Here is a 27,115-nt window from a genome sequence, read left to right as displayed (position 1 = left end):
ATTATGTTTTTTTTTTTCAGATCGATCTGACAGATTGCGATTAATCTGAATTTTCAATGCACTCGATCTGATTTCATAATATGATTTTTTAAGATTATGAAATGAAGACTGTATACAAACTGACAGTTCAAACGGATACTGACAGATCTGTCAGTGTCCGTCCGAACTGTGTCGAATAGAGTTCTCATACAATCGAATGCGATTCGACGCGTCGCTGATGGACGCTGTTTCATAAGAAATGCAGAAAGAGGCTTAGAAGGTGCGCTCACGGGTGACTTTTTTGTCGCGACCATGGGCTAGTATGAAAGTGCGCTCATGAAGCAACGCAACTTTTCATACAAATACGTAAGTCGCCGAGCAACTTTGTCGGCCGTGGGCGCGCACCCTTACGGGACCGGCCACCCAGGTGGTGTGGCTGCGGCGGGGCGTGCGCCGCGCCGCTTGGCGGCGCGCCTTACGTCCTTCCTATACAAAATGTACTGAGGAGACGCTTTTTGAATTACACTCAGGTGGCGTGGCGCGGACGTCCGTTGCGCGCCCCGAGAGGCTTCCCACAGACAGTCTTAAAAATTCATAATCTTAAAAAAACTTGTATGCAATCTGACAGTTCAAACTGATACTGACAAGACACTGACAGATTTGAACTGTCAGATTGCATACAAGTTTTTTTTAAGATTATGAATTTTTAAGACTGTCTGTGGGAAGCCAGACACGCGACGCTCTGGTGTGGCAAGTCACTAACAGATATGTTGTAAATAAATAAAAAAACAAATATTTTATTTAGCTCTGTCGGTGACGCTGACGGCTACAAACTGCGCAGCCATTAAATTAAAATGCGAGTACAAAGCTTTTGCGTGTAAAATGTAGTCGGTGAACCAAAATTTGGCACTAAAAATTGGCGGCATATTTGAAATGTTAAAAAAGGGGCTCACCGGCCAATTGTCTTTATAAAACGCGTGCCGGTTAACCAAATGTTGGCACAAAAAAAGGCGCGTAATTCAATATGCCCATATTCTGGGTTGTTGAATCCACCAACGTTAAGGTTTCGAAAGGCACGCACTTTTTTCAGACCCCCCCCCCTCGCTAGAAAAAAACTGGTTCTTGTATGCGTTACGGAACATATGGGTTGCAAAGGTCTGGCGGAGAATTGGTTGACAATTCGGAGATTTTTGCGACCGACATCGGATAAAATCGTGGTTCACAGCTGGCAACACTGCACTGCCAAGTGAATGTTTTTGGTTGGGGATACTAATGTCTTGTGATACTTATTAATATAATAATATTATTCTCATTGAATATAAGTGAAAAATTAGGAACACACAAAACAATACACTCTTTTTTGGGCAGTCGTGTAAAAAGCAACATTTTCTTTTACAAGTGTACTACATTCTGAAGAACACAACATGGTCTATTTACATTTCCCTTCAAACCTTACTGAGGAAGAACTAATGCTTCAAGCGAAATACCAGAAATTAAAAAAAAAGAAAAAAGCACTGCAAGCCCTTAAGGCGCCCAAACAGGAGCCAGAGAAGCCAGTTCTTCCAAAACGGCCGACCGAAGCTCGTGACGCTCGAGAAATCGCACGAAAGTTGATCAAAAGCGGAGCAATACAGGCTATCAAGAGCCCGCCACCACAACCACAGAATGCTAGCTTCAAAAGACCAAGAGCAGGTTAGAAATATTCAATAATCATTGGTTTACCCAAAAAAAAGAAACAAATTAAAATTGTTTCCTATATTGTGAACTAAAGTAAATTGTTCTTTAATTATGTATTGGTTCTTATTTTGTGAATAATTTTGAAACTTAGACTAGAGCTGTGATTCTCAGGATTAATCTTTAATTGAGCTTATTACCCCTGAGTTAAAAACACATGTATAATAGAAAAATACATCCATACTAATATTATAAATGGAAGTGTGTGTGTCTGTTTGTTTGTCTGTCTTTCACGGCAAAATGGCGGTGATTTTTTTAATAGGGATAGTTGAAGGGATGGAGAGTGACATAGGCTATTTTTTATCTCTTTCTAATGCGAGCGAAGCCGCAGGCAAAAGCTAGTAATAAATAAATACCTTTGTATTAATAGTTAGCTTAAATAATTTAAATATAAGTAAGTTGATTTCTTGTTAGAATATAATATATGATCATTAAGCCTTTCTATCAAGTACTGCATACTATGTTAAGTGGGTCTAAATTGTAATAGCTCAGTCAGAATTACAGGAAAATAAATTATATTTGGTTTATACTGTGCCTAAATATTTATTTAACAATTTACAGGAAGAGAACGCAAGCTTAGTGGATCTACGGGCGCTGTCGGCGGAGTGGCCTCTTATCAGCCATTTAGCGCGTCTCAAGAACCCCCACCACCAGAAGAGAAGCCTACTCCCAAAGTCAAATATTTATATGATTCATTCGTCACAGCCAGGGATAAGTATGTTATATTTTTAAAACTGTATTCTTTAAAGATACTTTCATGGAATACCACAAACATTGCTTCATAATATTTGTGGTATTCCATGCCGACAGGTAGAGATGGGCTGAATATTCAGTATTCGGCATATTCGGCAAGTTTCTCAATGTTCGTATTCGGCCGAATAGTTCGGTTACATTGCCGAATATTTACCGAATAAACAAGTAAACAAATAGCGTAAGTTGTTTCGTAGTTCATCGGATAATGACATTCTATTTCAGCATTCTAAGGTCCCTTTGGTAGTTAAAGTTACAGGTATGTTTTATATGTGATAAGAATAAGAACCTTTTTATTAGAAGTCTGTAGTGTTAAAGGTCAGTGTTTATAATCATTATTTCTGCCTGCTACGCCACAGCCCCGGGTTCAAGGCCACCGGTCTGGCCTAGCGCGTAGTAACCCTGCCTGCTACGCCACGGTTCCAAATTCGAATCCCGATAAGGGCATTTATTTGTGTGAATTGTGTGAAGAGCACAGATATTTGTTCCCGAGTCATGGATGTTTTATATGTATTGTATTTGTATATTATATATACCTACTGTTGTTTGAGTACCTGCAACACAAGCCATCTTCAGCTTAAGAGGGCTTTCGTGTTAAAAATAGTGAAATCGCAACCGAGCGCTCGATCATACCGTGTGTGGTATCAAATTAAAGGGCTTTGCGAGTAGTTTATAAATATATATCACATTATAGGACTTTTTCTACTTGGTCTAACAAAATATGAGAAAATGTCCAAAAGTGGTAATAATTGTACCGGTGAAGGCTCGTTTTCAAAAAATTGGCAAAAATCAATAATAGCAATTTATAATCACTAAGGCATAACAGCAATTTAAGTAAACGTTGCAGATTAATTTAGTACAAAACTTACTACGATGTGATGTAGATTTTCAAAGAAATTGTCACTTAATTTTAGGTAATTTCTGAAAAAAATTGAATTCGCCTTAGGCTAGGTTACTCTTTTTCAAAAACTTAAAATAAAAATCTAGTCTGAAATGATTGTGGTACAGGATATACGAATTATAAATTTACCCGTTTTAATATTCAAAATTGTCCAAATTTTACAAATAAGATCGACTGATTCAGCTCTATACGTGCGTTTTTCTAAACGTGCATTAGAGAAAAATTCATAATTAATTTAGTGAGTTAGTTTTCAAAAATCCAGTCTTATAAAAATCAAGATAATAAGATGCTCTAACTGGAACTTGAATTAAATAAATCTATTGGATAACGGAAAGTGTAGTATTTCACCGACTAAAACTATCAATTTTACATTCTTTTGACGTTTTTTTTGAAAGCAGCCTTAACATGGGACTCAGTCAATCTGTGTAAGAATGTCCTATAATATTAATTTATTATTATTAATTTTTAATTCAAGGGAAGAGAAGGGCCCAAGAAATCCACCTGGAAGTGAGACCCCGGGTAGTACAACTACTGCTCACTCTGCAAAGAGCTGCACACTGCAGGTGGCAGGCACTCGGATTACAGAGGAAGTTATTCGGCGCCGCCTTGCCAGCTATGAGCCGTTCACTTATACTCAGGAACCCGATGAAGACAAGTATGTTATCAACTTTTAGTCTTTGAATAGTTTGAATTTTTAATCATTAGCAAACATTTTTCTAACATTTTGGAATTTTGAAACCTGTGAAAGCTGAAAGTGCTGAAACAGATATGCTATGGACTTGCTTGGTCAGAAGTGTAAGAAACTCATGCTATATCGTAAAATGCGTTTTAATGCACAATCCACACAAAACCTTTGGACCAAATAATGTTGCAGATTAATTGTTCCATTGGTGATGGTACTGATGGTTATTAAAACAAACGAAATGACTCTCAATGAATTACAACTTGTCTTAAGTACAATAAAGTGTTTACATACATACAATATCTAAACAGATGTATAAATCATCAATGTAAATTGTAAACCTTATGGCAGATCTTACTAAGAGTATGCAGTTACCCTAAGGTGTCACTGCTAATCTGATTTTATATTGCCTAGCTAAACAAATGTTTTTTCCAGGGTGTTCCTGACATTCGACACAGCGGATGTAGCCGCTCTCGCTCTTACGGCTCTGGACGGCAACGAGGAGGGCTGGCGAGTGACCACCACGAGACGGCCCCCGCAGACGTCTGGCTCCTGGGCTCCAGCAGCGTCGCCGCGAAACCCCCCGCCGCCTAAAGATGCTAAACGAAATCTGCTTGTCTATGAAGATATCTTTGATTAATAAATGTTACAATCTTATTTTACATTTTTTTGTATTAAACAAACCTACTTTAACTATGTTAGATTCCATAGAAATCTGAAGGCCTAAAGCAAAAGACGAAAATCGAAGTTCCGTCATCTGCCTCTCTTGCGAAGTCCTAGTACTCTGTAAAGAGTACTGGGACTTTGCTAAGATAAGTAAAATCGTGTGTAGTTGTTACATAGTTGTTACCCTTTTTTTCCTGTCGTCATGAGGGACGTAAAACCTAGCGATTCAATAATGCTCTTTGGTGAGGGATGGATAAAATCAGAGGGGGCACACTCAAAACTGTCATCCAAATGCATAGATGACAGCGACACCACTGGACGACAGTCTAACTAAAAAAAAAAAAAAAAAGCCGCCGTCTTGTACGTCATGTAGTGTCATACTTGTCAACTTTCTGGCTTTCGGTTTGGACGTTGATGCGATTTTGAGGTTATCTTATCTCAGTTATTTTGTTTTTTATTTGTTATATCTTTTAATAATTATTGTTGTTTGTTAAGTTTTGTATTGTTCTAACGTTGTGCTGTGGTTACAACATGAGCTTCCAACGGAGGAGATTTTGCGTATTTCGGTGTGACTCCTTAGGTAAGTTTTAATAACTGATGCTTCATTATTTATAATAATTAGAAGTTTATAACATCATAAGTTCTTATAAATATAATATTTCATTTTTAGATGAGCAAGGAATACCACTTCACCGGTTCCCGGATCCTAATAAACGCCCTGATTTATTCGCTGCTTGGGTTGAAGCTGCTGGCGACAATCTCAAGGATATAGATCCAATGCGGATTTTCCGAAGCAAGCGAATATGTGATCAGCATTTTGATCCTTCTACTAAAAGATGTTTCGGTCGTCTCTTATCGTCAGCATTACCATCAAGGAATTTGCATCGTAAGTAAATACAGTCTTTTATGTAAAACATACAACCAACTTTACAACAACCTCCACCAAACATGAAGTGGTTAAAAATAAGGCCCCATTTTGATTCAAACCTCAAATGGCATGGGAAACTCATGCACTGTCTCGGCCAAGGCATGTCTATATAGAATTGGCACATCCTCGCTCAGTGTGGATGCAACTAATTACATTAAATAACTAGCTTGTTGCTTATTAGCATTAAGCATAATTATATAGTACCAAAGATAAAGTTTAAGAAAAAAACGTACCTAAAAACCCTAGAGAAAAAGGTATGGTGGCCTAGATGGCGTTACACTTTTGGGGAACGCTGGGCTAGATGGCGCTAATATTAATTTATGACATTTTAGCACATATCAGGCTAACAACATGGGCCAAATTGTCAAGACTGAGGTTTAAAAGTTTTAAGCTTGTGTCGAGAGATGGCAGTCTATGCACTATGATTACACATTTTACTTTGACAGTAACTCTATAATACTCGATCCGCTTTGATAGTACCTAAGTTTGTTAGTAAATATTGCATGCCAAAATTGAGTAGGTAACTATTGATTCTACTTAAGAATGTAATGCCATTTGTTGTATATGGTTTATTGATATTATATTATATTTGCAGGTATACAGCAGTCAATCAAAAGCATTGTGGAGACTGACCATAGCTACTGTGGACCCCGAAGAGAATTTTTGCAACAAAGGCCTCTAATGGACATCACAAACCAAGTCCTGCCCAGTCCCTCTCAGCCCGGGAGGTCTCTGCCCGGTCCTTCTGCAGAGACATTTCCAATACCTTCTGGGTCTTCTGCAAGTACTTGTTTGACAGTAAATGAAAAAGGCACTACTCGATCTAGAAGAAAGAAAATGAATGCAGGTAATAATACATAGTACATCATTCTTTTTTGTATTAATCTACATTGATATTAAAAATATGAAAGTAACCTTGTCTGTCTGTTCTCTAACAAGTGTGGTGACAGGTTAAGACTCTTACTACCCCCTTTCTTCCCGTGGGTGTCATAGAAGTCGACCGTGGGATATGGGTTCAATTGTGGTTTAGGTGAGAGGCTGGCAACCTGTCACAATTTCGTTGTCTCTCATTCTCTCAACCCCTTAGTTTTCAAGTGTGTTTCGTAGAGGTTTTGAAACTTGAATAGTTTCTTGTTCTCTGCCTACCCCTCTATGGGATACATGTGTGATTGTATGTATGTAAGTACATATCAAGCCATATCAAATTTGCGAGTCGGTCAGGTAGGAATCAACAGGAAATCACTTCAGATTTATATTGACCATATATCCCTGGTCTGTGATTACATTTTAACTCTGAATCATTAAAAACTAAAACAAGTTGTTGAATATCCTAAGGCAATCCATAGGTGCATAGGGCCTCCACAAGATCCTTCCACGCCTTTCTATCTTGAGCCACTACCTTGGCATCGTTCCAGCTCAGTCCATATTTCTCTACACTCCGCCTCCAGGTGTGTTAGGGGGCGCTAAATGAACGCTAAATAGGACCCTCACTCAGCATGACGCCGCGGCAACCCGCAGCGCTGGTTTTCTGTGAGGACCTGACTACATTCTAAGTTTAGTGGCGTTTAGTTCCCAAAATAATCAAAAGAGCCTTTACCAGTTGGTGTGGTAAAAATTTCTAACCTACCGGAATTCAATCGTTACAAATCTCTGAGTATGATTTAGTCTGGATCTTGACACTAATTTTTTTCTTGTTATTTTCAGAACAAACTTTCCAATATCTGCTGAAAAAATACCAGGCCAAAAATGCAAGGAAGGAGCAACAACACCAAAATGAATTAAGGAGACTTCGCCAAAAATTAAAATCCGCCAAGTTACGTCTTCGGCAGCAGAAGAAGTTGGCTACTGCAAAAGATTTTGAAAAATTAACGAGTAATATGCCAGAGTCGGCTAAATTATTTACTCGCATGCAATTTTTTGAAGGGCGAAAAAAGAAAAAAGGGCATAGGTTCACACAAGATGAAAAAATTCTCTCTTTGACAATTTTCAAAAAGAGCCCAAAAGCTTATAAGCTTATGTGCAAGCACTTCACATTGCCATCAAAAAAAGTTTTAAAGGCCATGCTTGCTAGTATAAGATTATCTCCAGGTATTAACGATTTAGTATTTAAGGAGTTAAAAGAGACTGTGTCTAAAATGTTACCTCAAGATCGTCTGTGCACATTGATATTCGATGAAATGTCGATTTCCCCGCAAATTCACTATAATAGTAACACAGACGATCTTGTGGGATTCGAAAACTATGGAAATGGTGAAAAGACGGCAAAATTTGCTAATCATGTTTTAGTGTTCATGGTCAGAGGGGTAAAGAAGAATTTTAAACAACCAGTAGCTTACTTCTTTACACAAGCACTAAAGACATGTAAACTAAAAGAAATTATTATTAATGTTGTAACCAATGTACAAGCTACTGGTTTGACTATAATAGCAACCGTGTGTGATCAATCGTCGACAAATGTCAGCGCAATCAACAGTTTGATAATGGATGCAAAAAGAGCGTATATCAAAGATAATAAGGAATGGCGAAATGAAATAATAATTATAAATAAAAATGAATTGATCCCGCTGTTTGATACTCCTCACTTAATCAAAGGACTAAGAAATAATTTACTAAATAAAGATTTAAAATATGTACATAATAATATATCAAAAAATATTAAGTGGGAGTATTTTCAGCGGGTGTTTGAAGCTGACAGATCACACGGCGAGTTGCGTCTCTTACCTAAACTGACCAATGAGCACATAGACCCAGCAAAAATTAGAAAAATGAGGGTGAAAAATGCAACCCAAGTGTTCAGTCACAGCATGGCTGTCGCAACAGACAATTTAGTGGCCAGAAAAAGCGTAGATGAAGTGTGTAGTAATTTAATACCATTTGTCCTTACAATAGACAAATTATTTGACTCTTTAAATGTGTCTAGTTTATATCCACGGATTGGAAAAATGTACACAGGTGCTATAAAAAGAAATTCTCTTCATCATGTTCTATGGCAAGAGGCTCTTGTCCTACTTAAAACTGTAAAATTTGTTTTAAAAAAACGCAATGCCAATGAAATTGTTAAATCTGTTCCATCAGTAATGAATTTGATAAAAACTATTGAAGGCTTTAAGGTAATCTGGCAACTGTTGTGTCATAAGTATTCTTTTGAATTTATGCTCACTCGCAACTTCAACCAGGACCCTCTAGAGAACTTCTTCGGAAGTATTCGGAGTTTAGGTGCCCGTAATGTGGCACCTAATTGTGTGGGGTTTGAGGGTGCCTATAAAACATTATTATTAAATAATTATAGTAGCAATCACTCGGTCAACTCAAATTGCGAAGAGGACTCGAGTGATTGCTTACAATCCGTGTCATTTTTAATAAACAGCAAAGAAAATAAATCTGCACCCTCACAATCCCTAAATGTGTTGTTTGATGAGCCCATGGAAATTGAATGCGGGGGTATATCGGATGCAGGGGTTGATCAAAGAAGCTATGTGTGCGGGTGGGCGTTAACAAAAGTCTTGCAAAAGATTGTAAAAGGTTGCAAAACTTGTAAAAACTCGTTATTAGGCAACCCAGAAGATGATAAGCACAGCTACATAAGGGCAAAAGAATACACAAAACACAAAAAGTGGCTTTGCTATCCTTCTGACAGCCTATTAGCGTGTTTTCAGGAAATACAAGACACAACAGTTGCGTTTTTAAATAATGAATGCTATAAGGCAAATATAAAGCTAAGAATAGTAACATTCATAGATCTGTTTACAGATTTCAACTTCATTGATTGCGAGAACCATAATGCAAAAGTGAAAGAGTGCTTTGTGGACACTAGCATCAACATATTAATATACAGTTGGTGTAGATCTATGAATAGAATTTTAGATGGAAAATTATTATATGATGGGGAGGATTTTATGAAAAACTCTGCTCAACTATATTATAATAAATATAAGACACACAAAAAATAAAGACCTATAGTATATTATGAAACGTTTACATAATTTCTGTTCATTTGATAAAATCCGTTTTTTAAGGCCTAATTATGTCCAGTTGCAAACACTAGTTTCTCAACAACAGCTTAATTATTTAATTTTAATCACGGCAGTACTATATGTTCTCATATTTAATCTCCCTGGGCCGCACAGCCTGGATTGTATGTGTCTTATCAATGTTAATTTTTAAAATCGCCGTCAATATAAATTGTCAACAATGTAACCAAACCACCACATAAAATATCAATATTTTAGCACAATTTCATTATTTTAAAAGGTTGAGGATCATAATGTGATATGAATTGATTAAATAACACATGGATTTAGACAGTATCTGATGACTTAGAATGGAAATTAAAGAAATTTTGACTACAAGTTCACAAATTCTATTGACAGCGACTTTATTTTGTGTGTGTCTTACTGATGACGATTAATTAATTGGCAATGTATCACGGATTATGTTCAATAAATTTGATTTCTTTCTTAATAACATGATTTTTTACTTACTACCTTACTCCACATAGGCTCTTTGTTCTCAGTATTTATCTTTCATATTTATTTTCAAAATAATTTAAAATATTAAGATATTTACAAGAATAAAGAACCTCATGGAGTGAGAGTTTGTTTACATAAGTATCACAAACGTTTACATAAGTATTACAAAATAATAAATAATTTAAAATATTAAGATATTTACAAGAATAAAGAACCTCATGGAGTGAGTTTGTTTACATAAGTATCACAAACGTCGTGAAGTCTTTTGCACGCAACTGCGACAACTGCGTACGAAGACTTCATGATGTTTGTGATACTTTTGTAGACAAATTCTCACAGCCCACAAATAATATCTATACATTGATATATGTAGGTATGCATATGTATACCGCCTTAGTTAGCCTGTCCTCCGATAGATGGCAGCACCTTCCATACATGCAATAATTACCATAGAGTAGCTACTCTTTTTCAGTTATATATTTCCTTACTCTTTGGATAAAATTTGTATTGTGTCGTGTAGTACAGCCTTTATGCAGAAGAAGGAACCATAGATAACAGAGTAAGCAATGTTGCATACAAACGTGTAAAGCGGTCTTTTGAGGATACTGTCATTCTTGTCAAGTGTCAACAATGTCAGATTGGCATGGAAAAAAAGGGCGGGAATCCGAAACAGCAAGGCGGCTTTTTTGAAAATTTTTCATTAATTGGGTTTTAAGTCCTTTTTTACTAGCAAAACCTACATAATTTTGTCATCTTTTTCATTAAAACTAACTACAAATTGAAATTCTTGAAATAAACCTTTGATGAGCCCGGGAAACGGGGGTGCGGGCGGCGGCCCCTCCCCCATGGAAACAGACACCGCCAAAGTTTCTTCAAAAAGAAAGAAAAACAGAGAAACACCGGATTCTGATGATACGTGCACATCACGTAAACAAAAAATGACCCACATACGAAGCAGGCGTGGTCTTTTCAAAGATCACAATCCTATATACGAAGACCTGACCAAAAAGGAATATGCCATTCTATTACAGTCCGATGCCAATGAGGCCACGCATAAAATTCCCATGGACATCCTCAAAGTTAATAGGATACTAAAAGAAGTCACTGGAGTTCAGTATGTTAAAGCAGCGGGTAACTTTTATGTAAAAGTTTATTTTGGTTGTGCCAAAGATGCTAATGCATTTTTATTGAACAATGCTCTATTACAAGCCAACAACTGGAAGGCAACAATCCCCTACGATAGTATTGAATGCCAAGGAATAATTCGTGCTCCCGTTGATCTCAGTGAGGAGACATTACTTGACGAACTAAAAGCAGACTGCATGGTTCTCGGTGTGAAGCGATTTGCCAAAAAACAAGAAAATGGTCAATATAAACCGCTTCCGACTGTTCTGGTGACATTTATGGCTGCAACTAGACCCGACCACGTCATCTATGATCACATCTGGATGCCTGTACAGGAGTACATCAGGCCACTGCTGCAGTGCTTCAGATGCTACAAATTTAATCACGGTAGTGGAGCTTGCAAAAGTTCACAAGTTTGTTCCATTTGTTCGGCAGGACATTTTTACAAGGAATGTCCCACACCTTCTGACTTCAAGTGCTCAAACTGTAGTGGACCCCATTCGGCAGTTTCATATTCTTGTACGGTAAAGGCGGAAAAAATTGCTCAAATTAAGAACAAGATCAGTGGCAAATTCTCTTATGCTACGGCAGCTGCAGTAGCTGTTACACCTAAAAACAATACCAATAATACCTCAAATAGTAAGATGCAAAAACCACCTGCTAAGACTCCTCAAGGACGTGCTGTGATTGCTGATATCCTGAACTCTGATATTGTTCTTAATGCAATTACCAAAACAATTGTAGAGTTATTGAAGAAAAAAGAAATCAATAATACTTCCTCTGGTCCTATCCCTATAACCTCCCAAATGGTAAAAGAACAGCTTTTAACAAGTTTCACAACTTAAATTATGGATAGGTTAGGTTTTAAAGAATTAAAAATACTTCATTGGAACTCCAGAAGTCTATTTCCTAAATTAGGTCAGTTAATACATTTTTTACATAACTGTGATGAGAGTGTTGACATCATACTAATTAATGAAACTTGGCTGTCACCTAGCAAAGTTATAAAATTGCCTGGGTTTACTGTCATTAGAAGAGACTCTAACCATCCCCACAGTGGCGTTGCAATTGCTATCCGTTCCAAACTCAGGTTTAGTGTTGTCAACACTTCATCACAGTACCATTTCCAAAATATTCTAATTACTGTTGACATTAATAATTTTTTTCTAGATTTGTTGTGTGTATATGCACCTCCACCTCCAAATGGTAAGTTTAGTATAGATTTATTAAAAGATTCGTGTTCAAAATTTGTAAGCAATAACCGTCTCATAATAGGTGACTTCAACGCACATCACTCCTCCTGGAGTTCAAGAGTAAAAAATGATGGAAGAGGTAAGGCTCTTCATGCTTTTATAGAAAATTCTGATTTTGTTTGTTTAAATGACGGCACGATCACGACTTTTGCTCCGTTTGGCCAACAAGGTAATGTTTTGGATTTAGTATTCGCATCCCGAGCTCTTAGCTCTAGTTGTTCGGTATCTGTTCTTGATGATCTTCTTAGTAGTAATCACTTCCCTCTGCTCATTGGTGTAGTTTTTGACTCGCCTACTCCAATATCTAAGAGTCCGGGTATTAATCTTCGCCAAGATAATTCACTAGCTAATGTAAATTTCAAAAAGATTGACTGGGCCAAGTTTAAAAAGTTATGTGATGTCGAATATGAAGCTTTTCAGTTTGTAGATAACCCTCTAGAAAATTATACGAAGTATTTGAGTATTTTACATGACATATTAATGACGTTTTCTAAAAAATGTTACCAGTTTAATAAAAATTTAAAAGCTACTCCTTGGTGGAATAAAGAATGTGAATGTGTAGTTTTACGAGCCAAAATAGCCTTACAATCATACAAAAAATATCCATCTGTAGAAAACTACATTTTATATAAAAAATTAGATGCCTTTAAGAAAAGAAAACTATTTGAAATTAAACGAGAGTGTTGGTCTAATCTTTGTTCTTCCTTTAATCGCATGACATCGAGTAAAATTATTTGGGATCACATACGCCGATTCAAGCATGCAAAACTTAATTTAGTTTCATCATCTTCAAATCTGTTTCAAAATCCAGATAATTCGACACTGTTTTTAGACAGGATTGCTTCAGACGATAATCATATATCAAATGGTGACCTTAATGAGTACTTTGAGAATTGTGGCCTCCCGGAGGCCCAATGGATGGTTAACAACTTTTCTTTTAATGAGTTTTTAGCTGCACTAGAAAATAAAAAAGATACATCACCTGGGCCTGATTTCATTTCTTACAGTGTCATCAAAAACTTACCTAATCACGCCAAAGAAGTGTTATTGCAAATATTGAATGATTTATGGCAAAATAATTGTATTCCTCCAACTTGGAAAACACAACACGTTGTTCCAATTCTCAAACCTTATAAGGATCCTAATTGCGTTGAGTCATATAGACCTATTTCCTTAACATCCTGTTTCGCGAAAGTTTTTGAAACAATGTTAAAAAATAGACTAGAGTGGTTTACGGAAAACAGCAAACTTATTCCAAGTACTCAATACGGTTTTCGGAAAGGTAAAAGTACAATAGATAACTTAAGTTGTTTAATTGGCGATGTTAAGAATAACTTTCGATCTAATCAGTATACATTAGCTGTTTTTTTAGATATTAAAGGGGCATTTGACAACATTGATCACGCATATCTTATTAAAAGTTTATCTATATTGGGGTTTCCTGGGCATATTTTACGTTGGTTATTTAATTTTCTTAATAAAAGATCTCTAACTTTAAAAATTCGATCTACTTTAATAGGTTCTAAAGTTTCTACAAAGGGTACTCCTCAAGGCTCTGTATTATCTCCTCTTACATTTATACTAAGTTTGGTTTGTTTTATGAAAGAAATTCCGCATTCTGTTAAGCACTTATTTTATGCAGATGATTTGGTTTTATATGTAAACTGTAATGATATAAAAGTTGGTGAATCTATTATGAACGACTGTCTGCGTAGTATTCATAACATATTAACAAATTCACTAAAACTTGAAGTTAATGTTTCCAAAAGTTCTGTAATTCTCTTTTCTCAAAATGGCTTGCATTACCCTCAAGTTTTATATAATTCTAGCGTTATTCCTGCTCAGTCTTCTGTCAAATACGTTGGCCTATTTCTTGATTATGATCTTTCGTGGAAAACTCATATTGATACTATTTCTAAAAGAGCCGAACTAGGTTTAAATATATTGAAGTCGTTAACAGGAGTAAAATGGGGAGCAGACCCTAAGGTTCTTAAGACTATATATATCGCAGCTATTAGAAGTAATTTTGATTATGGTTGTATGTTTTTTGCTGATGCGAATATCCACCTTTTAAGGAAATTAGATATTATTCAAAATAGGGCGCTACGAATTATTACTGGAGCTATGATGTCATCTCCAATTAATTCTCTGGAGATAGAGGCTGGCATTGTGCCTCTATTTATACGTAGATCTTATATTACTGATAAATATGGCCTTAAGTTAGTTAGTCGTGATAATGAAGTAGCTTATAGATACTTGACCTATGTCAACATACCAAATTATAATTTAGTACCGCTTACTAATTCTTCTTCCATAAGTGGAGTTATAACGTATTTAAATTTTGAATTCCAAGATATAGTGTATTGGTCGCATTTGCTTCCCTGTTTTGAACATGAATACTATGATAGCATGCGAGACGTGGTTGTTGAACTCATCAAATTTGAATCAAAATATGACTTCTTGGAGTTTCTTGATATGAAGACTGATTTTATTAAACTATATACAGATGGATCAAAGACTAAAGATAGGACCAGTTTTGCGTTTTATGATTCTTTTTTGAACTTAGGAAAAGTGTTTGAATGTAGTAGTTACTTTTCTGTATTTTCGGCTGAAGTATTAGGCATAATTTACGCTTTAGAGCATATTAACGATAATTATTTAAATAAAACCAAATTTTTTAATTCTATCTGATTCCATGAGCGCTTTACAAGCTCTTAAAAATAAATGTCTAAGTGCAACTGTTAACTATTTAATTTATAAGTTAAGAAGCTGTTTAAGTTCTTTAATAGATAGAAATATAATTGTTGAATTTTGCTGGGTTCCTGGACATTCAGGAATTTTTGGTAACGAGCTTGTAGACACGCTAGCCAAATCTTCTGAAAATATTCAAGTTTGTAATTTAAAAGTACCTTATACCGATTTAGTTCCTTTTGTTAGAGAACTTATGATTAGACGTTGGAATAACTCGTGGTCTAAATCCAAAGAAGTTAAAGGCAAATGGCTAGCCGAAATAGTCCAGGCTCCCAGCACCAAGTCGTGGTTTGAATATCAAAGAAAATATATAGAAAGGAGATTTATTACAACTATATGTAGATTGCGAATTGGTCATGCTCGTTTTCCAGCACATCTTTTCCGATTAAAATTAAGTGATTCCGCTGCTTGTCCATATTGTAATTTTAATTTGTGTAATCTTGACCACATTTTCTTTAACTGTTCTTCATTTAATTTGCAGAGGTTGTTATTTGTTGCCATGTGCATGGATACGGGTTTTCAAGTTCTGCCAAACTCTGTACAGGCTCTTTTAAAATATCCACAATTGTACTCTGTAATTTGTGAATTTGTTATGCACACTATTGGCGCTCTGTAAATAATTTTTAATTGATCGAAACTACTTCTTATTGATAAAACATTGTATTGTGTAGTTACTAAATAGTCATAAGTTTATCATTTAAATATGTGCAATTATTTACTTTTATGTTTAACATAGTAATTGTTATACCTGTACTTAATTGTTTCTTCTGTTTTATTAAATATTGTATGTTTGAGCTGATGGCCAAGTTGCCAATGCTCCCAATAAATTAAAAAAAAAAAAAAAAAAAAAATCAGATTGGCATTGACAGTTTGTAGAGCGCATTTGACGATTTGTTGCGGTGTAATAAAAAATACATAAAAAAATAGCAAAATGTTTCGCTTATCAAAAAATGTTATAACATTGCTCTCAAAAACTGCAAAAATATCTGCACAGCAAGATGCCGGCATTTTAATGTGTACACAAGGCAATATCAAATTTCTCAGTACAGGTACTTAATATTTTTCCACTTAGTTATTTGTGATGCAATAGACCGTGTAATAAACGAAATTTGTTTTCAGATATTGACGATAAATATTCTTTAAAACATGAAGAGGTCGGCCGGCCCCTTTACTTCGACGCTCAAGCAACAACACCTGTCGTAAGTGCTAATAACCATGAAGTTCGATGTTCGACTTAAATATTATCTGCATATTTTGGCGTAATATGTAACTTATATTTGTATTTCACTATGGTATGTGGGTTAAATACTTACTATTCATGCTATTTCAGGATCCTCGAGTACTTGACAAGATGCTGCCTTACTTCATAGGACAGCATGGCAACCCACATTCTAGGACTCATGCTTACGGTTGGGAGAGTGAAGCAGCCGTGGAACTAGCTAGAGAGCAAGTGGCAAATCTAATTGGAGCTGACCCCAAAGAGATAATATTTACCTCAGGAGCTACAGAGTCGAATAATATATCCGTAAAAGGAGTGGCCAGATTTTATGCACCTAGGAAAAAGCATATTGTTACTACTCAAATTGTAAGTCACCTTTTTTAACCCTGTAATTGTTTATTTGTCTTGTTTTCTAAAAAGATTTGGTACAATAAGTATAACAGAAGGAAAGAGTTGATACATTGGCCATTTCTTAGGGATTAAAGTCTTTAGTTTTTTTATTTACTCATACATATGCAACTGAAGCTCTAATGAGCCTATTGAAACTCACTTAATGGCCTAATCTTCATTTTTAGGAGCATAAATGTGTACTGGACTCATGCAGAGCCCTAGAAGGCGAAGGCTTCAAGATTACATACCTGCCGGTGGGACCTAATGGCATCATCAGTTTGAAGGAACTGGAAGCGGCACTCACTCCTGAAACAAGCCTTGTTTCTATAATGACAGTCAACAATGAAATAGGTAACTTTTTACATTTTATTCTCAACATGTGACATAACAAGCAAAAATCTCATTTTGAAATTTGAATAAATTAATTTATTTCTAAAGAAAAAGACGAAGTGCCTTCACTGAAAAACCTTCAACTTAAAGTTAAAACAAAAAACAAACAAAATAATACATTACAATACAAGTGTGTAAAAAAAGAATTTGGAAACAAGTGGCGTTAAATTAAAACACAACCAAAGGGAGTGTTGTAAATCGACATGACTTACGAATTTCCTTTTCGCACGTGTATCGTACGACGTTTTTCAGTACAGATGGCACTGCGATGTTTCAACCTGGCATATAATGAACCACTTCTCGCACAAGTGCGTAAAAACACCATCTGTACTGAAATAGTACATTACATCAGAGGCCGGGAAAATGCGGATTTCTGGCCAAGTGGGTATATACCGGCCGGGAGGCCGGATAGGGATAAGAGGCCGGGAATCCGTTTTCACGCCCGAGGCATGTATAGTGCTTTTCTCAAACATACAATGAAATAAAAAAAAATGCTCTAAAGGACAATATTTTATAAAAAAAAGTTACTTTGCAGGCCTAGGCCTAAAAAATAATATGATTTCCATTTACAGTCCTCTCGAGTTGTTGCGCTCAAAAAGCGATACTTCCCAGCCCATTTTAAGGAACGTAAAGACAATATTTCATTGCATGTTTGAGAAAATAAAATTACCATGCAAATGTTATCCAAACCCACATGATAACATCACCTTTCATTACTTTTTTGAAATTCAAAATGGGTATCATGTCTAACAATAATTACAACTACATTTTTCAACTTTAAATATAGAACAGTTTTGTGACCACCTAATTCACCAAAGTATATTTCATTGAGTGTATATTTCATAAAATTTCAGGTGTAAAACAGCCTATAGCAGAAATCGGAGCGCTCTGCAAAAGCAAAAAAATATTCTTCCACACAGACGCAGCACAAGCCATGGGCAAGATTCCTCTAGATGTTAACAAGATGAACATAGATCTGATGTCAATATCTGGCCACAAAATTTACGGGCCCAAAGGGTTGGGGCCCTGTATATTCGGCGTCGGCCACGAGTTCGCGTTGAACCGATACAGAGTGGAGGAGGGCAAGAAAGGGGCATGAGGAGTGGCACTGTACCTACACCTCTTGTTGTTGGATTAGGTAAAACCACTTTTTCTTAAAGCTTAGTAGGCTTGTGTCGTTCACGAACTATGAACTGTTAGGAATAAAATCCCATCAATGACCGAAATGAACTGAATCTTTCCGTGCTCTGAGAATCGGTCTTTGCTCATTTAGTTCAGTATAGGATCGGCGAGCGCGAGCGGTGTGGATCGAGAACGAGTGTGTGACTGCGCCGACCGAGAGCGAGCTATTTAGCAAAGCGACACAAAAACGTCAAGTTTTCATATTAAGATTCGGTTACTTACAACCTTTCGGTCTGGAATTGTTATTATCTGTGGAATATTCGTATCATTTTGACACTAGTCGATCCCATTCGTTCTGATCTTTCCGACCGCAGTGGTCGCTGGTCTGACTGAACTAAATGAGCAAAGACCTAAAAGAGCGAACTAGTTCGTGGGAGCAATTGAACGAGATCGGAGCGCTCCGATCAATGAACGAAACGGCACAAGCCTAAAGCCTAGCCTCCTTATTCATAAACGTACACTAAAATTATCAAGCCGATAAAGTTCGTTTGTCCCTTTCCAACGTAATGGTGTGATAAAAAGGGATAAACGAACTTTATCGGCTTGATAACTTTAGTGTACGTTTATGAATAAGGGGGTAGAAATGTATATCATCGCCTCTTGTATAAGATAAGATAGCTTCATATGTGAGTGTGCACGGGAAAAAGTCCCACTTTGTTGATTGCTATAAAGCCACTTTTTCTGTTTATTCATATAAACATACAAGTAATCTCACCTTAATGGTAACCAACAAAGTGGGACGTTTTACTAAACACACTCACATATTACCGTATAACTCTCTAGCAGGCGTTTGGATTCATTTCAGCTGATGAAGATCCATGCTGAAAATGGGTCATTCCAATGAAGGACTTTTTTTGACTGAAAATTCTAATTCTTTTTTTGCAAATTAACTGACTGAAATTCTGTTTAACTGCCAGCCTCTTTAATTATATTGTGATAGATAAACTGAAACATAGAAACAATTGGTTGGTAGTAATGTAATAGTCTTATTTACTTGTGTTGGTTTTATAATGCCGCTTTAGGTGGCAAACAAGCATAAGGCCTGCCTGACAGTAAGCTAGCACTCCTGCTAAAACAAACGTGTTGCTGAACATGGGTATCATAGAGAATAAATCAATTCTTTATCTTTTTATTCTAGGAGCTGCTTGTGAACTGGCCGAGCGTGAGATGGAATATGACCACGCCTGGATGGAGACACTCTCACAAAGATTCCTCGACAAGATTTATTCAAAACTGACACACGTCATCAGAAACGGGGACGCAGAACAATCTTACCATGGATGTATCAATCTGTCATTTGCTTATGTTGAAGGTATGTCATGTTCAATTTCTTACTATGGTCACACCTCGGACACTGGTGATCAAATATATGAAAGAGGTGCGTTCCTAGCACACAGTCTAAGCTCGTGTAGGTGAATGCGTACTATGCTTGTATGAGTGAAATATGACAGGTACACTGTTCGCGTTTTTGACAGGCGGTAACTATGAGGTAACCGAGAGGGGGTGGCCGGCACTTTCAGCGGGGAGCGGGAGTGGCCATACTGTACGATAGTACTCTTTATTATACTGTGGTTTGGTATATTTTTACATGTCAGTAGCAAATAAACATTATGGGCCACCAAATGGTAACTAGTCACCATGACGACACGCGCATATGTTGCCAACCCCTTTCAAACCCGTAGATTGTAGGCTAGGGATTGCAATCCGGTCTGATATCCAATCCGGCCGGATTTTGGTCCCAATCCGGCGGATCCGGCCGGATTGGCCTTGAGGATTAAAAGTACCCAAATAGTAACTGTTTTTGTATGTTTTCAGCATAATATGAGAAATATGATGGTATTTTGCTTCACGATTAATAAACCAAAAGTTGAAAGCTTAGAAATCAACATTTTTAACAGGTAACAAGTAAAGTTTACTAAAATAATCAGTCACAAATAAAATTTTTTCGTTCTTTTTAAACTTTCATAGGATAACAAAATTATTTTTACTGTATTGTTTTACAGTAATACCTGTAGAGCTTTTAAGACACAATTAAGAACGGACATTATAACATTACCTACATGCATTATGAGATAACTATTTAAAAAAAGATAATTATGTTTTGTGTTAATTTACATTTAACTTTTCTCACACGCAAAGAAGAACTAAAAAAACTACAGTAGCTAAATTAAAGTCATCAAGAGTAATTGACCTTAGTATTATTTGCTATTGCTGAAACCACAATCTTACTGGATACCTTTTAAAAATGTTCATATTTAAGCTTTGAATTGTTTTTTTATGATTCTTGTAGCAATGTGCCCTCATACTTCTTATATCATGCTGAAAACGTTGTTGTTCTTGTAGTCCTACATCACCACAGAGATGCAAAGGGCCTTCTCAAGCTCGCGCCGTGCCTTCCTATCTTGAGCTACCCTCGTGGCCTCGCTCCAGCTCGACCCGGTCGCTCGTAGTTCATCCTCAATGGACCGCTTCCATGAGTTTACAGGGCGCCCGGAGCCAAGGCTCCTTCCAGTGGCAGGCGATTTCCAGCCGAAAGAAATGGTTGCGTTATTTCGTTAGGGGGAACTCTTGGAATTGTTTGCCAATGTACTTTTTGTGTCGCGGTTTCCTCACTAATGGGTGTTTGCTGGAATATACTCAATATGTCTTGATTTCGGATAGTGTTTGGTGCATCCAAGCAAACAATTGCACAGATTTCACTACCTACAGGTTTAAAGACGGAAAGTTTGACGCGTCACTTGAGCACATTATTTTACTTCGAAACGACCTAGTAATGCAAAAAAAGTACGTATTAAATTATTTTTTGATTGGAAATCAGACCGGATTGCAATCCCCTGTTGAGCTACGTTCAAATGTTAGCGTAAATGTATTTTTTTGCATTATTATAACATATTAAATTACATTACCGGATCCGGTCCCGGATCCGGTCCCGGATCCGGCGAATTTCACCGGATCCGGTAGCATGAAAAAAGCACCGGATCCGGCCGGATTACCGGATCCGCCGGACCGGATTGCAATCCCTATTGTAGGCACATTACTTTTTCGAAGAACTTGAGACTGTAGACAGACAAGACTCTTTTTATTACTTATTCTACGATGCTTTATAAGTACACATTATTTTTCGCTTTAAAGAATAAATCATAAAATGTAAATTTGTTTACAGGCGAATCTTTGCTAATGGCTCTAAAAGACGTGGCACTGTCAAGCGGGTCAGCTTGCACCTCAGCCTCCTTAGAACCTTCGTATGTGTTGAGAGCTATTGGAACAGACGAAGATTTAGCGCACAGTTCTATCAGGTAATTACTTCTGCATGTATTTATGCGTTGGGGTTTTTGGAATGCGTAGTATTTGCAAATAAAACCTGCCTTACGTTAAATAAACTAAAGGGCATTTTTCTTTTGTACCTTTTTGGTATGAAATCTAAAAATGTTAAAAAGTATCATCTACTATTCAGACATAAAAAATAGTCTGTAGAATGACAAATATGGTACATACAAAACTGTATAGCTACGAATATATGTGTAGTTGACTATATAAATTTACTGAAAATATAATTATTTTGTTGGTAAATACTTGAAAATTATATCAGCATTTCATTTTTATCTCTTATGTCATAAACTGAACCTCCTGTACACATGATAAGGCAAAACTATTCTGGTTATCAAATAAGTATTCAAAACAAATGATTAGGTAGTTATCGATATCTTTGACGACCTATATATTTGACGACCGGTCTGGCGCAGTCGGTAGTGACCCTGCCTGCTGCGCCGCGGTCCCGGGTTCGAATCCCGGTAAGGGCATTTATTAGTGTGATGAGCACAGATATTTGTTTCTGAGTCATGGATGTTTTCTATGTATATAAGTATTTATATATTATATATATCGTTGTCTGAGTACCCACAGCACAAGCCTTCTTGAGCTTACCGTGGGCCTCAGTCAATCTGTGTAAGAATGTCCTATAATATTTATATTTATTTATTTATTTTATATCTTACTGTGTCAAATTAAAAATTGTGGAATGATAAATTTCGGATTTCTAAAATTCTGTCAAAGTATTTCGCAATTACGTAGTGTACCTTGTAGTGTAGTGTAGATTGGCGTGCGCATGACGGTCTAGGGTTTGATAAATCTAATTTACAAATATTTTTTTATCCATAGATTTGGACTAGGACGATTCACGACAATCGACGAAGTAGACTACACAGCAGAGAAGACGATCAGGCACGTCGAGCGCCTCCGAGAAATGAGCCCGCTCTGGGAGATGGTTCAAGAAGGCGTCGACATCAAAACTATACAGTGGTCGCAGCACTAAAGTCGTCGAGTCCTGTTAGTTATGCATGTCCTTTGTTACTATGGTCATTGACGAGAAATACTGTTAGATGCGGTGAGCAAAATTAGAAGTCGTATTGTTGATTGATGGCCTTGTAAAATCCTGTCATGCGGTATATAAAGTATGAGTATGACGTATAATATAGAGCGTAAAGGAAAACCTGGCTCAAGACTCAGGGCGTGATGGACAAAATAGCTTTCGTTCTTTTCGCTTTTTAAGCAATTGAGCCTATGATAGGTACTATGTGTGCCGTATATGTGCGTTCTATCTTATGCCAATCTTTCGCTTCGTATCAAATGATGCGTTTGTATGTTCCTCTCTCACTGTTCCATAATATTGCGACAGAAGGCGTACTACAATTTGTATTACTCTAGTAATTTACATGTAATAGTTTTTTTTTTGTCAATGACGTAATTAATGTACGTGCAGGTCGATTCATATTAGTTGGTCTAAATAAAGTACTAATCATTAAAAGTTTTGAAATGATAAATTTCATAATTTTTTCCACTTTATTAGTTGACCAGCTTCTATGAATCGACCTATGTACGGTCAACCAATTTGAATCCTAGGCCACTCTAGAACCCTGTCTCATTTAAACCATGTTCTATTTGCCATAAGAAGTCACATTGACGTTTACTGTGCAAAGGTTCTACAGTGGCCTAGGATTCAAATTGGTTGACTGTACAACGAATAATGCTTTTAGTTTCCTCGAGATCTGGATAGGCTGCTGATGCTGCTATGAACAAATAGTTATCAGGGTGTCCACATTACAGAAAATCTTTGGTAGAAATGTGAATGCGAACATAAAATGTCGTAGGCATGTAGTGCGAAAAGGATTTCCTTCGTATTTTTCCGGAAACGTTATTAGTCATGCTAGTTCAGTCAATGTCAGTACAACTTGTACTGAGACTGACTGAAATAGCATGACACGCTTGTACTATCGGCAACACTGTTAGTTGTAGATTTTGTAATCCTTATTACAAGGACATAAAACATACCGATGATTAGTTAAGAGTGTTGATGTTAGTACGTTTTCGTAACAATACGAAGGCAAATATTTTCGCATTACACCTGTAAGCATATTTATTAGCAACTTATTGTTTTTTTTATTTTGCGTTTTTTTTTGTTAGTCTTAAAAGTTTAGAAAATGTGAGGCACCCTGGTTGTTTATATTTTTGGTAGTTTTTAGATGGCTGTTATTTTCTATATATCTAGTAATATCAGAATATCACTGACAATGTAACACGCGATGTAATATTTAAGACAAAGAAAACACTAAGTTTAATATTGTGGCATAAAAATGTCTATATAATTCAAACAATATAATATCTATTTGAGTTTTTAAATTTCACTGGAAGTTTAGTTACGTTGTTGCGTTGAACAGGACACAATATTGATACAACATATGTTGTTTTTTCCTTGACATTGTTATAAACAACTTTCCTGGTACTATGTAGTACAATAGAGTCGGTTTACATCTGAACATTTACGCAAAGAAAAACATTTGAACAAAGTTCAAATATTATGACCAGGTATTTTTGTTCGTGTAAGTATTATAGACGTATACGAACTCAAGTAGTAATAGTTACAATCGAGTTTGTATACATCTATAATAGTAAAACACAAAAAAACATTCTTCTTTTGCATAATGGCTACCAAAATATAACTCAAATATTATGTTATTTCGATTAAATCGTAGAATCTTTTTATTAAATGCAACCTCGAAACAATTTATAATTTGTTGTATCTGTAATTGATTTAAGTATATATTATTATAATGTAAATGTTAATAAAATGAAGCTCTAAAAGTCCGCTTTTTTAATCACAAACAATTTATAATAAAAAGGTATATTCACAAAACATAGGTACCCGTATGCACTGTGTTTTCTGTGTCGAACGGAATGGAGGGTTCTCAAAATAAAGAAAATAAAAAATATATCCATACTAATATTGGATCCATACAAATGGGAAAGTGTGTGTGTCTGTTTGTTTGTCCGTCTTTCACGGCAAAACGGAGCGGCGAATTGACGTGATTTTTTAAGTGGAGAGTGACATAGGCTACTTTTTGTCTCTTTCTAACCCCCCACTTCCGTAAATTGGGGGAGTAGAAGTTTGTATGGAGCATTCCGCAATTTTCGAATTTAACGCGAGCGAAGCCGCGGGCAAAAGCTAGTAACTTATTAAATAAGACGCAAAATTCAAATTATAACCTTTAACTCTACGCTTTGTTTAAAAAATTGGCCGCGTTTTATACCACCAAGGTGCTTGTGCCCGAGTATAAAAGCTATATCGTCACTACTTTTTAAAAACTCGTTTCTCACGCTGTTCCTCAAATTTAAAACGCAGTAAGTCTATATGCATTCCATACATACTTACTACAATTTTCTTTTCATTGACAGAGTACGAAGATACAAGTTTTTTTAAAGTAGTGACGATATTCAATAGCTCAGTAGGCAATAGCAAGCTACGCTAGATTCGCAACAACCCTTCCGTATGTTAGGAAATTACTTTATACCTAATTAGGTACATACCTAGGTACATAATCGAATAGGTAGGTACCGACTACCGGTTGTGTCGTTTACTATAAGTACATAGTAAATTATTATTTATTATATTTTTTATCCGTTTACTGGGAGATAATTATTTAATATTCGAATTAATTACATAAATTAATGAAATAATAAAGTACATAATAAATTATTATTTATTATACTGAGTTTTTTATCTATTGTTAAAATTGACTGGGAGATAATTATTTAATATTCGAATTAATTACATAAATTAATGAAATAATAACTTCACTCATCTTTCATTGAAAAACTATGATTAAAGTCCATTCCATGACAATGAAGCCGGTTGTCAACTAAACCTGACAGAACAAACATACAGATTTTTTAAGAGCGCATATACAGTAGCGACATCGCGAACTGCAAAATAAAGTTGGCAACGCTGTGACGCATCTACCGTAAGCGTTTAAAAATGGGTTGATCATATATAAGCAACCTTTCGTTGACTTGTGTTCATTCAGTCCCTCCTCTACACACTATTTCGTAACGTTGCGTTGCGGTTGCTAACAGTCGCCGCTCGCGAGTTGACCGCTATACAACTATCAAAATGGAGATTAAATGTACTCTAGTTGTTTTGGTGGTATCAATTTGTTTAGTGAATATCGCGGTTGCGAAGCCAAGAACGACTGAAAGACAAGATGTAGTGATACCGGTAGACCAGTCAGTTGTAGCAAGTTTACCAGAGAAGACTACGACCAAGCCACCTGTAGCAGGTAAGTCATACGTTACCTTCAATTTAAATATCTTTATATCCTCGGTAGTCTTATTTTGATATACCAGGAATAATTTATTTGTTTGCATGCGGTTTTATCTAAGTGAGATTTAGTTTAGTTTACGGAAAAGCATAGTTGTGTCTATCCAATAAGTAAGTAGACAGTTTGTAAAGTAGCTATGCTAGATTAACCAAACTGTTCGTGTCCCAATTTAGTATTGATTAGATTATGATTTACGATACATTCATAAAGCCTTGCAAAATAGTAAGGTAAATAAAATTACTTAATCTATTCAATCAGTGCTACTATTCAAAATATTGTAGGCCTTAGAATTAAAAGTCACCCCTCAGCCCTCAGGCGTCATCCATATATTACGTCACAGTGTAAGGGGGAGGGGGGGGTCATACTAAATGTGACAAGCCCTGTTAAAGGGATACAAAAAAGCGTGACATAGGGGGGGGGGGGGGAGGGGTCCAAAAACCTGAAATTTGGTGTGACGTAATATGTGGATGATCCCTCATTTCAAAGCCATCTCGTTTTACGGTCCGTAGGAAACAACTGAAATGAGTACCTAACTCAATCCCTGGTAAATAAAACATTTGTTTTTTCAGAAACCAAGGTTCCTGTCCCTGCCCGTATACCCTGTCAATACGACGACCCAACAGAAGAATCCGTCTGCCAAGAGCACTGCATGCCTAAAGGATACTCATACGGACTTTGCGTCGGATACACTTGCAGTTGCATTTAAACGGGAAATAAAACATGGCCGCGATGATGCAGAGTGGTGCAACGGCAGGGCAAGCACATGATGCACGCGACATGACATGATTTTATGTCATGATTACAATGAGAAACTATTGCGTGTGAACCATGTGCCCTGCTGATGCAATAGGTACACACGAGGAATTAATAGACTTTCAATGAATGTTCGCGGAAACAAAAGAATAGGTTGGTTTAACTACCTTTGTGATTCATTGCGTTTAGCAAGTTGATACAATAAATTTACATAAGACTGTACTTTGCTTTATTTTTATGCGTTCTGAAGCCGAGGTCAGGAAATGAATATGCAATGTGTAATGTACAATC

The 27,115-nt window shown here is 36.4% G+C and overlaps 3 protein-coding genes across 3 annotated transcripts; all 3 read left to right on the top strand.

Annotated features, from left to right (window-relative positions):
* The first annotated feature begins 1,220 nt into the window (after positions 1 to 1,220).
* LOC125227310 (negative elongation factor E) lies at positions 1,221 to 4,703 on the top strand. Its single transcript, XM_048131594.1, has 4 exons — positions 1,221 to 1,671; positions 2,275 to 2,428; positions 3,840 to 4,019; positions 4,482 to 4,703. The coding sequence occupies exons 1-4, from the start codon at positions 1,404 to 1,406 to the stop codon at positions 4,684 to 4,686; spliced, it is 807 nt and encodes a 268-aa protein (XP_047987551.1). The 5' UTR covers positions 1,221 to 1,403; the 3' UTR covers positions 4,687 to 4,703.
* An 11,402-nt stretch (positions 4,704 to 16,105) lies between these two features.
* LOC125227391 (cysteine desulfurase, mitochondrial-like) lies at positions 16,106 to 23,296 on the top strand. Its single transcript, XM_048131699.1, is given in 9 exon segments — positions 16,106 to 16,287; positions 16,358 to 16,437; positions 16,569 to 16,823; positions 17,033 to 17,198; positions 18,092 to 18,253; positions 18,256 to 18,375; positions 19,558 to 19,731; positions 21,583 to 21,715; positions 22,578 to 23,296. Coding segments are annotated over 9 exon segments (1,362 nt in total). The 5' UTR covers positions 16,106 to 16,169; the 3' UTR covers positions 22,732 to 23,296.
* Positions 23,297 to 25,747: 2,451 nt separating this feature from the next.
* Positions 25,748 to 27,046, top strand: LOC125227140. The gene is made up of 2 exons (XM_048131362.1): positions 25,748 to 26,029; positions 26,641 to 27,046. Exons 1-2 carry the CDS (start codon positions 25,864 to 25,866, stop codon positions 26,775 to 26,777), a joined length of 303 nt encoding a protein of 100 aa, XP_047987319.1. The 5' UTR covers positions 25,748 to 25,863; the 3' UTR covers positions 26,778 to 27,046.
* The last annotated feature ends 69 nt before the right edge of the window (positions 27,047 to 27,115 follow it).

The sequence above is a fragment of the Leguminivora glycinivorella genome, chromosome 6 (genome assembly GCF_023078275.1).
Source record: "Leguminivora glycinivorella isolate SPB_JAAS2020 chromosome 6, LegGlyc_1.1, whole genome shotgun sequence".
NCBI lineage: Eukaryota > Metazoa > Arthropoda > Insecta > Lepidoptera > Tortricidae > Leguminivora > Leguminivora glycinivorella.
Note: the sequence above shows the minus strand (reverse complement) of the source record. Positions and strands in the feature narration are given on the sequence as shown.